The 11,722-nt window shown below is 50.6% G+C and overlaps 1 protein-coding gene across 2 annotated transcripts in view; it reads right to left on the reverse strand.

The window, feature by feature from the left end:
- CRK (CRK proto-oncogene, adaptor protein) overlaps nucleotides 1-11,125 on the reverse strand; it is a 35,024-nt gene extending 23,899 nt beyond the window's left edge. For both annotated transcript variants that reach the window (XM_054459722.2, XM_054459721.2), the window contains exon 1: nucleotides 10,735-11,125. In XM_054459722.2, the coding sequence (XP_054315697.1) occupies nucleotides 10,735-10,975 (241 nt within the window). In that variant the 5' untranslated portion in view covers nucleotides 10,976-11,125. The remainder of the gene's footprint in view (nucleotides 1-10,734) is intronic.
- Nucleotides 11,126-11,722: the final 597 nt, after the last annotated feature.

Raw genomic sequence — 11,722 nt, forward strand, 5'->3', positions numbered from 1 at the left:
TATGGCAAACACTCCTCATGCACCAATAGAAGGTGATCGCAAAAGTTCCGAGGGCAGGACTGAAGAGGGGATTTTGGTGATGAAAGTAGCAGAGCACAAAAGTGCTATATTCTGGAGATTCTCTTTATTGAGGAGGATCACTGATGGAGAATAATTCCTATTCAAGTCTGGTAGTCAAGGAGATTCATGGCTACCTTGCCTATCACCATTAGGCTAATTCTGGGTGATCTTTCAGGCCTATGGAGAAACTGTTAAGGACAGAGTCAGTGTGAGTAGAGGGACCTACTTAGCACTGCCTGGTCAAGAAAACTCTAGGGCAGAGTGGTAGGGAGGCCACCTGGGCACCCATGGCTTAGAAATGGTTCTGATCACAGCTGGGTGGAAAAAAGCTCCCTTGCTAAGGTTTACCCAACTACATGCGAAGGTGTTCTATTAGTTGTCCTTTTGGGACAGTGGTTGGCAGGTCAGTGCTCAGTTAAGTGTTGCTGATTTTTGTATTTTTAGTAGAGTTGGGGTTTCACCATGCTGGCCAGGATGGTCTTGATCTCTTGACCTTGTGATCTGCCTGCCTCGGCCTCCCAAAGTGCTGGAATGACAGGCATGAGCCATCGCGCCCGGCCAGATATTATCTTAATAAGCGTAACTCTGAAGTGCTGGAAAGAAGCTAAATACCATGCCCTCCTAGACTGGAGAAGCTCAGAGAAGTTCACAGCATTGCTGGAGATAACACAGCAAGCACAGTGTGGCTGGTGAACAAGGAGAAAGTGGCACGTCTTGGGAAGAAAACCTCCCACCCGGCTTTCACCTTCACCTGGAACTATGTTCCTGCTAAAAACAGTTGCAACAACACACTGTCCTGAGATACAACAGAATCACCATGAGCAACTACGACCATCTGTGAACACTTCCAAGGTACTCTCTCCACTGGAAGAAGGAAGGCAACCACCCCCTGCCACCTACTGTTATGGTTCCTCAGTTACCACAGCAGGCCGAGTGAAATACATTTTGGCGGGGAAAGAACAAATAAGACTACTAAGCCAAGTCCCTCTGAAAGATGAGTGAGAGAAAACTTGGTAGATCATCTGGCACAAAGGTAGGAAGCAGGTTTAATTCTCTTCTTGTTCAAATGCCACAATAGCGTGAACTGGGCTCACTACGACTTTCTTTCTTTTTTTGAGGCGGAGTCTCGCTCTGTTGCCCAGGCTGGAGTGCAGTGGAGCCATCTCGGCTCACTGCAAGCTCCGCTTCCTGGGTTCACGCCATTCTCCTGCCTCAGCCTCCCAAGCAGCTGGGACTACAGGTGCCCGCCACCAAGCCCGGCTTTTTTTTTCTGTATTTCTAGTAGAGACAGGGTTTCACCGTGTTAACCAGGATGGTCTCGATCTCCTGATCTCGTGATCCGCCCACCTCGGCCTCCCAAAGTGCTGGTATTACTGGCGTGAGCCACTGCGCCCAGCTGTGACTTTCTTTTTGTTTGACAATCCCAATAGACACAGAAATGTAAGCAAAAGGCCACGGAAAACCTCTGATGTACTTTACTTATAAATTATTTTTCTATTCTGACACTGTAATAATTTCACAGAGAAATGCCTGTTTCTGTGAACTGCTGGGGGCCATCAAGCTTCACTGATCCAAACTCCAGAAGGAAGGGAGGAGAACAGAACACACATAAGTCCCAGATAAGCCCAAATCTCACCATGGCTGTGTGTTCCAGCTCCTTTTCTCTCTTTCCTCTCCTTCCAACCACAAACAGCCAAAGGCAGGAAACAGAAGGGCGGGAAAGGAAGGAGGCACAGTCAGCCAGTCTAGAGAACAGAACCAACGACAGGATTCTCATAGCTATCTGGGACTTGGAAAACCTCAATGACTTGTTCTACATCACCCTGTGCTGGATTTCGAACGTGGAGTTAGGAAGTCACACAAACGGAAATAAAAATCAACGCAAGGAGAGAACATCCTTTCGGCTTCTCGGTACCTGCTCAGCCCGTTACTTCTAAGCCTTCCAAGCATTTCAAGCCTCAGGTTACGACCATTTTTACAAGGCCACTCCCTCCTGAAGGTTTCATGAAGAACACCTGAGGGCTCTGTGGGGTAAAATAGGCCCAATCACTTCTGACAGGGCTACCACAAGAGCCGGGCCAAGTCTCTCCTTGATCTCACAGCACTTTCTCTTTTCCTTTTTTTTTTTTTTTTGAGACGGAGTCTCCCTCTGTTGCCCAGGCTGGAATACAGTGGTGCGATCTCAGCTCACTGCAACCTCTGCCTCCTGGGTTCAAGCAATTCTCCCTTCCTTAGCCTTTTGAGTAGCTGGGATTACAGGCGCCCACCACCACACCTGGCTAATTTTTGTATTTTTAGGAAAGACAAGGTTTTGCCATGTTGGCCAGGCTGGTCTCGAACTCCTGACCTCAAGTGATCAGCCAGCCTCAGCCTCCCAAAGTGCTGGGTTTACAGGCGCGAGCCACTGCACCCGGCCCTCTCTTTTCCCTTCTTTCCTCAATTCTTGCTCCCTCCCTTCCTTCTTTGCCTATGTTATTTACAGGGGTTGCTTAGATAAATACCCACCAATGCAAAACGCTAAAAAGGCCACTGGCTCCGGAGGCTGAGGCAGGAGAATTGCTTGAACCTGGGAAGCGGAGCTTGCAATGAGCAGAGATCGCACCACTGCACTCCAGCCTGGGCGACAGAAGGCCACTGGCTTCCATCTGAGAAGAGATATGGCCTCCTAAGCAAATAGAATGTTCTAAAGATGGTGGGTATGAGGATGGTCCTTTGCAGGTTTGGTGCATTCTGGCTCTCATTTTCTAGCTAAGTTACCTAACTTCTGTGTGCCTCACCCCCAACTCTGCAAAATGGGGTCAAATACCTATCTAATAAAGTTCCTAAAATTGGCTAGAGGCTGGGCGTGGTGGTTCACGCCTGTAATCCCAGCACTTTGGGTGGCAGAGCCAGGCAAATCACCTGAGGTCAGGAGTTCAAGACCAGCCTGATCAACATGGTGAAACCCATCTCTACTAAAAATGCAAAAATTAGCTGGGCATGGTGGTGCACGCCTGTAGTCCCAGCTGCTGGGGAGGCCGAGGCAGGAGAACTGCTTGAATCTGGGAGGCAGAGCTTGCAGTGAGCCGAGAATATGCCATTGCACTCTAGCCTGGGCGAGAGCGAGACTCCATCTCAAAAAAAAAAAAAAAAGTGGCTCGTACATTATAGGTGCTCAATAAAAAGCAACCAATCCTCCCAATTCCTTCAGCAATTTTCAATTCATCCTCAAATCCAGAGCCCCACTGGACCGTTTCCCAGAGAAAATTCCACAGGATCTCAAGATGCTTCTCAAAATTTCTGTGGTCAGGCAGGTGTGGTGGCTCACACCCGTAATCTCAGCACTTTGGGAGGCTGAGGCAGGAGGATCTCTTTATTTTTTCTCTATTTTTAAAAGCTGATTTATTAATCAATCTTTTGGGAGAAATCTGTTGAGGCCAGGAGTGTAAGCCCAGCCTGGGTCACACAGTGAGGCTGTAGTGAGTATGACGGAGCCACTGCACACCAGCCTGAGCAACAGGGCCATCAGCAGTCTCACGCTACCTCCAGAGAAGTGGCTTGGCCCAGCTGCCAGCCTGGCATGTAGCTCTTCACTACCTCAAGGGGGTATCACAAACTATTACCACCCTAGCTTCTGTCCCACGCCTTCAAAATGAAGCATGTTTTATGCCCCCTCCACCCACTAGCGCAACAGGTGGGATGAGCAGGTAACAGGAGGCACCATCTTATTTCCATGTGCTGGACCCGAAGTCCTTTCACACTTACGGATGCACCCCACGCAGGCACCTACTCCCTAAGACAAACTGTTTCACCAGTTCCCACCATCCACACCATGAATTCCAGAGCCTCTCAAAGATGAGAAGAGTTTTCCATTTTGCTTCAAAAGCCCCACACCTCAATTATGTTAAGATTAATATACATAAAATGCTTATGGAGTATACTTAATATGCCAGTACTGAATATGGAATATCATTACAACAACCCTATGAGATCAGTATTACTATTTCCCTCCTTCACAGATGAGGAAACTGAAGCAGAGAAAAGTTAAACAATTTGCCCAAAGTTACACAAGTAGTAAGCAGTAGGTAAATAAGGCCCAACCCAGGATCCACAGCTCAAGCTTATAACGACTCTCCTAACTCACACTCCTTCAGTTGTGTCAACCTGAAAGGTTTAGCTGTTCCAAGACGAAAAACCTAGTTTCTTGCAAGCATTCCAAGGAGGTTCATCTTGAAGCCCAACCTGCCAGAATGTGACCAGTAGACTTGACCAAGCCCTTCCTTATGGCCCCAGGGAACTCCCAAGCTATGGCACCATAGGAAGCCTATGCTAGCTGAGGACCCAAGACAAGTTAAAAACAAGTTCAATGGAAAAGGTTGAGAATCACTGGCCCTTTCTGTACCCATGCCTTTAAAAATAATACCCAGCTGGGCACAGTGGCTCACGCTTTTAATCCTAACACTTTCGGAGGTCAAGGCAGGCGGATCACTTGAGGTCAGGAGATCGAGACCAGCTTGGCCAACATGGTGAAACCCCATCTCTACTAAAAATACAAAAAAATTAGCTGGGAGTGGTGACGCATGCCTGTAATCCCAGCTACCTACTCTTCAAGAGGCTGACACAGGAGAATGGCTTGACCCAGGAGGGGGAGGTTGCAGTGAGCTGAGATCGTCCCACTGCACTCCAGCCTGGGCAACAGAGCAAGACTCTCTCAAAAAATAAATAAAGTTTAAAAGATAAGGCGCGGTGGCTCAGGCCTGTAATCCCAGCACTTTGGGAGGCCGAGGCGGGTGGATCATGAGGTCAGGAGAACAAGACCATCCTGGCTAACACGGTAAAACGCCGTCTCTACTGAAAATACAAAAAATTAGCAGGGCATAGTGGCGGGCGCCTGTAGTCCCAGCTACTCGGGAGGCTGAGACAGGAGAAAGGTGTGAACCCGGGAGGTGGAGCTTGCAGTGAGCCGAGATCACGCCACTGCACTCCAGCCTGGGCGACAGAGCGAGACTCCATCTCAAAATAAATAAATAAATAAATAAATAAATAAATAAATAAAGCAAGCCAGGTGCAGTAGCTCACGCCTGTAATACCAGCACTTTGGGAGGCCGAGGTGGGCGAATCATGACGTCAGGAGATAAGAGACCATCCTGGCTAACACGATGAAACCCCGTCTCTACTAAAAATACAAAAAAAATTAGCCGGGGCGTGGTGGCGGGCGCCTGTAGTCCCAGCTACTTGGGAGGCTGAGGCAGGAGAATGACGTGAACCCAGCAGGCGGAGCTTGCAGTGAGCCGAGATCGCGCCACTGCACTCCAGCGTGGGTGACAGAGTGAGATTCTGTCTCAAAAAAAAAAAAAAGATAAAAACGACACCTAAGCCATTCCATATAATTTTCACCTATGTACTGTGTACACAAAATATACTCTGTAGGAAGACGTGATGGCTCACGCCTGTTATCCCAGCACTTTGGGAAGCCGAGGCGAGCGGATCACTTGAGGCCAGGAGTTAAAGACCAGCCTGGCCAACATGGCAAAACCCCGTCTGTACTAAAAATGCAAAAAAATTGGCTGGGATGGTGGCGCATGCCTGTAATCCCAGCTATTTGGGAGGCTGAGGCAGGAGAATTGCTTGAACCCAGGAGGTGGAGGGTACAGTGAGCTGAGATCATGCCGCTGCACTCCAGACAAGGCAACAAGAGCGAAACTCCCTCTCAAAACAAAACAAAACAAAACAAAACAAAACAAATAGGCCAGGTGCGGTGGCTCACGCCTGTAATCCCAGCACTTTGGGAGGCCGAGGCAGGCAGATCACAAGGTCAGGAGATCGAGACCATCCTGGCTAACACGGTGAAACCCCGTCTCCAGTAAAAACACAAAAAATTAGCCGGGCGTGGTGGCGGGCGCCTGTAGTCCCAGCTACTTGGGAGGCTGAGGTAGGAGAATGGCGTGAACCCAGGAGGCGGAGCTTGCAGTGAGCCGAGGTCACGCCACTATACTCCAGCCTTGGTGACAGAGCAAGACACTGTCTCAAAAAAAAAAAAAAAAAAAGTAATAACAATTTTAAAAAGCTTCTTCATCATTGACTTTAGATAGCAGATGTGTATTATCTGAATGATAAAGCCAGTGGCACGATCTCAGCTCACTGCAACCTCCGCCTCTGGGGTTCAAGTGATTCTCGTGCCTCAGCCTCTCCAGCAACTAGGATTACAGGCGCCCGCCACCACGCCCAGCTAATTTTTGTATTTTTTAGTAGAAACGGGGTTTCACCATGTTGGCCAGGCTGGTCTCGAACTCTTGACCTCAAGTGATCCACCCTCCTTGGCCTCTCAAAGTGCTGGAATTATAGGCATGAGCCACTGCGCCCGGCCTCTTCTTGCCATTCTTTAATTCTGGTCTTTAAAAAAACTGGGCTGGATGCGGCTGTATGTGCTTGTAGTCCCAGCTACTCAGAGCCTGAGTCAGAAGGGCTGCCTGCCCCAAAGTTAAGGGCTGTAGTGCACTATGACCGTGCCTGACAACAGCCACTGCACTCCAGTTTGGGCAACACAGTGGGGAAAAAAAAAAACAAAACAGAAGGCCGAGGTGGGCGGATCACCTGAGGTCAGGAGTTCGAGACCAGCCTGGCCAACATGGTGAAACCCCGTGTCTACTAAAAATACAAAAAAAAAATTAGCTGGGCACGGTGGCACATGCCTGTAATCCTAGCTGCTCGGGAGGCTGAGGCAGGAGAATCACTTGAATCTGGGAAGCAGAGGTTTCAGTGAGCCAAGATTGCACCACTGCACTGTAGCAGCCTGGGGGACAAGAGCGAAACTCCGTCCAAAAAAAACAAAACAAAAAACACCAAGTCTTAGACTCCAGGGCAGAGGCAAAGTATTGAGGAAGCGGACCTCTATGTGCACTGCTGAGATGCCAAAAGAACGCTGGCTTTGACAGAGCGTAGTGTAAAAGGGTCAGCTCTCAGGTCAGAATGCCTAGGTTCAACTTCTGAAAGTCATTTATTAGTTGTGTGACCTTAAGCAAGTTACTGAATCTATGAGTGTTTCCTCCTGTATAAAATGGGAATATTTTAATAAATGGAGATCATATTACTTATCTCACTAGATTGTCCTAGACAGTAAGTGAAATAAGGTACATAAAGTACTCAAAGTACCTGGCACAGAATAACCAGTCAATAAACATTAGTTATTAATATTGTATACGCCTCCCTAAAATTCAAGAAATTTCTCTGTGTGACTTCAAAAGGACTTGGTGAGGGGGAGAACAAAGATTCAGTACTTAGTACTTGAGATTTGTGAGGTACAAAGTAATTCTGAGGTTATACAGACAGGCCAGGCGCTGGTGGCTCACATCTGTAATCCCAGCACTTTGGGAGGCCGAGGCGGGTGGATCATCAGAGTTCAGCAGTTCGAGACCAGCCTGGCCAACATGGTGAAACCCCATCTCTACTAAAAAAATACAAAAATTAGCTGAGCATGGTGGTGGGCGCCTGTAATTCCAGCTACTCAGGAGGCTGAGGCAGGAGAATTGCTTGAACCTAGAAGGCAGAGGTTGCAGTGAGCCAATATCGCACCATTGCACTCCAGCGTGGCAGACAAAAGTAAAAACTGTCTCAAAAAAAAAAAAAAAGACAGCAACTGGCCAGGCACAGTGGCTCACACCCGTAATTCCAGCACTTTGGGAGCCTGAAGCGGGAGGTCTATTGAGATCAGGAATTTGAGACCAGCCTGGACAATACCGTGAGACCCCTCATCTGTACAAAAAAATTTTCAACAGTTAACCAGGCATGGTGGATACACCTGGAGTCCCAGCTACTCAGGAGACTAAAGTGGGAGGATGGCTTGAGCCCAGGAGGTCAAGGCTGCAGTGAGCTGTGTTCATGCCACCGCACTCCAGCTTGGGTGACAGAGGCTCTGTCTCAGAAGAGAGAAAAAGACAGCAACTGAATTGTAGAAAATGGGGTACAACATGGCAGAAAGAATTATCACAATATTCGTGAATTTTCCACACCCCATCCATAAACTTTGGCAATCTTCACCTTCTTTCCTTAGCCAAAGAATTGAGTTCTTATCTGTTTTGAAAAGGTGGTGCTCCATTATCAAGGTAAGTGTTGAGACATAAAATTGTTATGCTAAGATGTGAAAAAATATCAAGCTAACAAACCTGCCTGCTGCCATTTTCAACTGTGGCAACCAACAAACACAAACAAAAGGCTAAAAAGTGAGTTTCAAGGACAGTTTGCCATCATATGACTACATATAATGCAAAACCCCAGATACCATGCAGGTGGCATCAAAGTAGAATATATCTGGTTCAGGGCCAACACAGGTACATCAATATTCCCATCTCATAATACTATTAAATTGGCCACAATGAGAAAGATCTAGGATAATTTGTGAGCTTATAGACCCCATACTCATTTTTAAAAAATGGTTATGTGTTGGAGTGGGTGTGGTGGCTCACGCCTGTAATCCCAGCACTTTGGGAGTCTGCGGTGGGCAGATCACCTGAGGTCAGGAGTTCAAAACCAGCCTGGTCAACTTGGCGAAACCCCAACTCTACCAAAAATACAAAAACTAGCCAGGCGTGGTGGCGTGTGCCTGTAATCCCAGCTACTAGGGAGGCTGAGGCAGGAGAATCCTTTGAACCCGGGGAGGTAGAGATTGCAGCGAGCTGAGATCGCACCATTGCACTCCAGCCTGGGCAACAAAAGCGAAACTCCGCCTCAAACAAACAAAGCTGGGTGCGGTGGCCCACGCCTGTAATCCCAGCACTTTGGGAGGCCAAGGCGAGTGGATCACCTGAGATCAGGAGTTCAAGACCAACCTGGCCAACCTGGTAAAACCCCATCTCTACTAAAAACACAAAAAATTAGCTGGGCGTGGTGGTGATGCGCACCAGCAATCCCAGCTACTTGGGAGGCTGAGGCAGAATCACTTGAACCCAAAAGGCGGAGGTTGCAGTGAGCCAAGATCGGGCCACTGCACTCCAGCCTGGGCGACAGAGAGAGAGAGACTCCGTCTCAAAATAGATAAATAAATAAGAAATAAATAAGAAAAATTAAAAAAAAATTGGTATGTGTTGACCAGGCGCGGTGGCTCATGCCTGTAATCCCAGCACTTTGGGAGGCCGAGGCTGGTGGATCACCTGAGGTCAGGAGTTCGAGACCAGCCTGGCCAACCTGGTGACACCTCGTCTCTACTAAAAATACAACATTAGCTGGTTATGGTAGCGGGTGCCTGTAATCCCAGCTACTTGGGAGGCTGAGACAGGAGAATCGCCGTGAGCCGAGATTGCGCCACTGAGCTCCAGCGTGGGTGACAGAGCGAGACTCTGTCTTAGAAAAAAGTAAAATAAAAATTGTTATGTGTTAACAACAAAGAGACTGCCTATCCAATTCTCTATTCCTGGCCGGAGCGAGTAAATATAAATTAGAACTATCCTACAAGGGCAAGTCTACAAAGGATGGCTCAAGAGCTTCCTGATTCATATGAGACTAGTCTGAACCCAGTCTCAGCTGGCCAAGAAGAAACTGCTTCGACTTGGCAACAGTGTGAAGGCACGAGGACTCCTGATGCTGTTACACAGGTTCACATACAATGAGAACCCCAGAATTACTTTGTACCTCACAAATCTCCAGTACTAAGGGTATCTATCTATTCCCTTAAAACACTCTCAAATCAACTCCAACGGCATCGGTAAGACAGTCAATCTCAGGGACCCCTGGCAAGGAAAACCCAGCGCAGGTAATTTAGGTTCTTGGCGTAGAGTCTGTTCCCAATATCCAGGAAGACTCAGCCCGCAGCCCCATCTTACTGAGCAAGGTCACGCCCTGAAGTACACACTGACAATGTTTAAGTCCAAGGAAAATGAAGTTCCAGTCACTTCCAGGGAAGGGTCTGTTTCCATTGCCTCGCTTCTGGTTTATTTTCTGGAATAAAATGTCTTTCCTCCACTCAACACTTTGAAAACCAGAACCCTCTAACGGCGGACAGTCTTCTGGACGCTTAGATCTCTTGCACACAGCCAGGCATCGCCTTAAACTGGGTTGGGCTGGTCACTGAAGGCTTTCTTCTACCACTATTCTATCACTTAGTTCACCACCTTCGTCCTCCACGGGGGAAGAGGACGGTACAAAGATTTTGGAAAAATGCCCAAGAAAGGAAAAAACTGACCGGTTTCCTGAGGGTGTCTCCATCCCTCCCGGCCAGTATGTGGTGACTTCCTACCAAAGGCCACCAGGGGAGCACGGCCAAACCCGGCTCTCCAACACGGCAGGAAACGTTTCCAGCCTAAAAGCCACTTGTAGGATTATCGGATTCATTCTGGGCGCCGCTGCCAAGTGATGCCCCCGCAGTGCCAACATCTCCCTCAGCTCTTTGTCCCCACGTCGCCTTGCCCTGCCCTACCCTTGCGCCTGGCCCCGGAGCCAGCCCCACCCTGGGGCCGAAGCAGTTCCCCTTCCCCGGGGCTGCCCGCCCCAGGCACACCCCGGGGCCTCGGTCCGCGGCTCCTCCTCCCCCACACTCCTGCTCCCCGGGTGGGAGAGAGCCCGAGCAGCCGGAGGGCCCCTGCCACGGTCACCCAGCCCTCTGCCCACGACCCCCGAGGGTCCGCTCTCGAGGATCAGCCAGCCAGGCTGGGAGTTCCGCGGCCCTCACCCCGCCCAGGGCCCGCCGTCCCGTCAGTCCCTCACCGGGCGGAGGCTGGGCGGGCGACGGTGGCACCGGCGGGCGCGGGCCGCTGCTGTTGATGATGTAGTGGGAGACGCGCGAGTTCTCTGAGACGCTGAGCACATAGTCCCCGGGGCTGGTGCTCGAGTCCCGCACCAGGAACACCCCGTGCCGCTGGCCCTGCAGCAGCGCCACCGCCTCCTGCCGACTCAACCGCCCCCAGTACCAGCTACTCCGCTCCTCCGAGTCGAAGTTGCCCGCCATGGCTGCCTCCGCGCCTAAACGCTGGGGTGCCGCCGCCGCGCGCGCCCCTCCGGCCCCCGGCGCCCGCCGCCCAGCGGACCGGCTCCGGTTTCAGCTTCACAGCAGCGCCCGAAATGGCGGCGGCAGCCGCGGGCCTTCCCCACCGGAAATGACGCGCTCCCTGCCCGAGGGAGGCTGCCGGGAAGGGGCCCGCGGCCCGCCATTGGGAGAAGGGCAAGGCGCCTCGCGCGCGCATTGCGCATGCGGCTTCATGGGCGGTGCCGCCCTGCCCGGCCCCGAGCTGCGGAGGATGGGAGGCGGGGTCTAGGGCCCGAGGGGCGGGGCCTCGCGGCTTCCGCAGAGAAGTGCGCCTGTGCCGCGGACAGAGCGATGCTTCTCTGGGCTGCGGTTCCTGGACGACCCGGGACTTCTAGGCAGCGACTCCCAGACAGAATTGGAGGAGAGAAGATGCGTGTGGCCCTGGGGCCTGAGTTCTCGGCCAGGCTTCCTGCGATATCAGTCTGTTTCTTTTTTCTTTTTCTTTTTGAGACGGAGTCTTGTTCTGTCGCCCAGGCTGGAGTGCAGTGGCGCGATCTCGGCTCACTGCAACCTCTGCCTCCCAGGCTCAAGCGATTCTCCTGCCTCAGCCTCCCGAGTAGCTGGGACTACAGGCGTGAGCCACCGCACCCGGCTGATTTTTGTATTTTTAGTAGAGACGGGGTTTCACCATGTTGGCCAGGCTGGTCTCGAACTCCTGACCTCAGGTGA

The sequence above is a fragment of the Pongo pygmaeus genome, chromosome 19 (assembly GCF_028885625.2).
Source record: "Pongo pygmaeus isolate AG05252 chromosome 19, NHGRI_mPonPyg2-v2.0_pri, whole genome shotgun sequence".
NCBI lineage: Eukaryota > Metazoa > Chordata > Mammalia > Primates > Hominidae > Pongo > Pongo pygmaeus.